The sequence below is a fragment of the Mesoplodon densirostris genome, chromosome 3 (assembly GCF_025265405.1).
Source record: "Mesoplodon densirostris isolate mMesDen1 chromosome 3, mMesDen1 primary haplotype, whole genome shotgun sequence".
NCBI lineage: Eukaryota > Metazoa > Chordata > Mammalia > Artiodactyla > Ziphiidae > Mesoplodon > Mesoplodon densirostris.
Window position 1 is genome coordinate 36,699,252 of NC_082663.1, and position 1,018 is coordinate 36,700,269.

General features: G+C 56.2%; 1 protein-coding gene across 1 annotated transcript; it reads left to right on the top strand.

Annotated features, from left to right (window-relative positions):
• The first annotated feature begins 239 nt into the window (after nt 1-239).
• Nucleotides 240-797, top strand: LOC132486742 (annexin-2 receptor-like). The gene has a single exon (XM_060094323.1). The coding sequence runs from the start codon at nt 240-242 to the stop codon at nt 795-797; it is 558 nt and encodes a 185-aa protein (XP_059950306.1).
• The last annotated feature ends 221 nt before the right edge of the window (nt 798-1,018 follow it).

Consider the following 1,018-nt stretch of genomic DNA (forward strand, 5'->3'; position numbering starts at 1 on the left):
AACACAAAAACGTTAATTCTCTCAATCTACAAAATCAACTTAAATAACTTCATCAAAGATGACTGGATTTTCCCTTAATCTCCTCAGGTCCTGCCTTCTGAAACAATTAGAAACCTGAGAAAAACGACACCACCCATCCTAATATCCTCTGGTTGGACAACTAAAAAGTTGGACGAGAAGGTATAAATTCTCAAGGAAGGGATCCCTGAAAACTTCTCCTCCTCTCAGGGGCTGAAGCGATGGAGCCGAACTTTCCCCGCTGCATGCGCGAGGCCTGGGATTCCGCAGAGGAGTCCCAGGAACCAGAGATGCTGCAAATCTTGAGCTTAGCGGACCCTGAGGAATGGCAGCTCCCTTTCTATCCTACGCTGGGCCAGCTCTCTGGGGACGACGAGGACTTCAATGGGGAACAACTTTCTACCGCCTGCGGGCGTCTGCACCCACACTGCCCGAAACACGGACCCCGAGCGCAGAGCACCTGCAGGCTGGGCGCTGGGCCGCCCGCCCCGGACACGACGCCCGCGACCCGCCAGGAGCCACAATCGCCCTCAGGAGCTGGGGCCGCCGCCCACACGCAAAGCTTCCCTGGGCGGGTCTTGCGGCATCGGGGACCCAACATCTGGAACCCGAGACCTCTGACCGCGGGGACCCTTCCGGAGCATCGCCCTCCTCCTGGCCTGGAGACACACCACCGGACGTCCCAAAGCTGCTGGCCGCGGACCTACACGCAGTGGCCGGGAAGACCCTGGGCTGCCTCTCCCACCGCCTTTGGACCCAGGAGCCCTCATCTCCGCTGAGACCCTTCACTGGATGATCCCTTGCGACAGATGTTATTACAATAACACCTCTCCGTTTAGCAATCATGGAAGAATTCGTCTTCAGAGACATTTGTGAATTTTTCTTTCGCTTACTTAATAAATTATACCAAATGCCAACGCCTTTCTCTCTCTTACTTTGGCTTTTGGGGAAGGACCTGACGCAGGGGCGGGGTGGCCGGTGCCAGTTCTCACCAGGGACC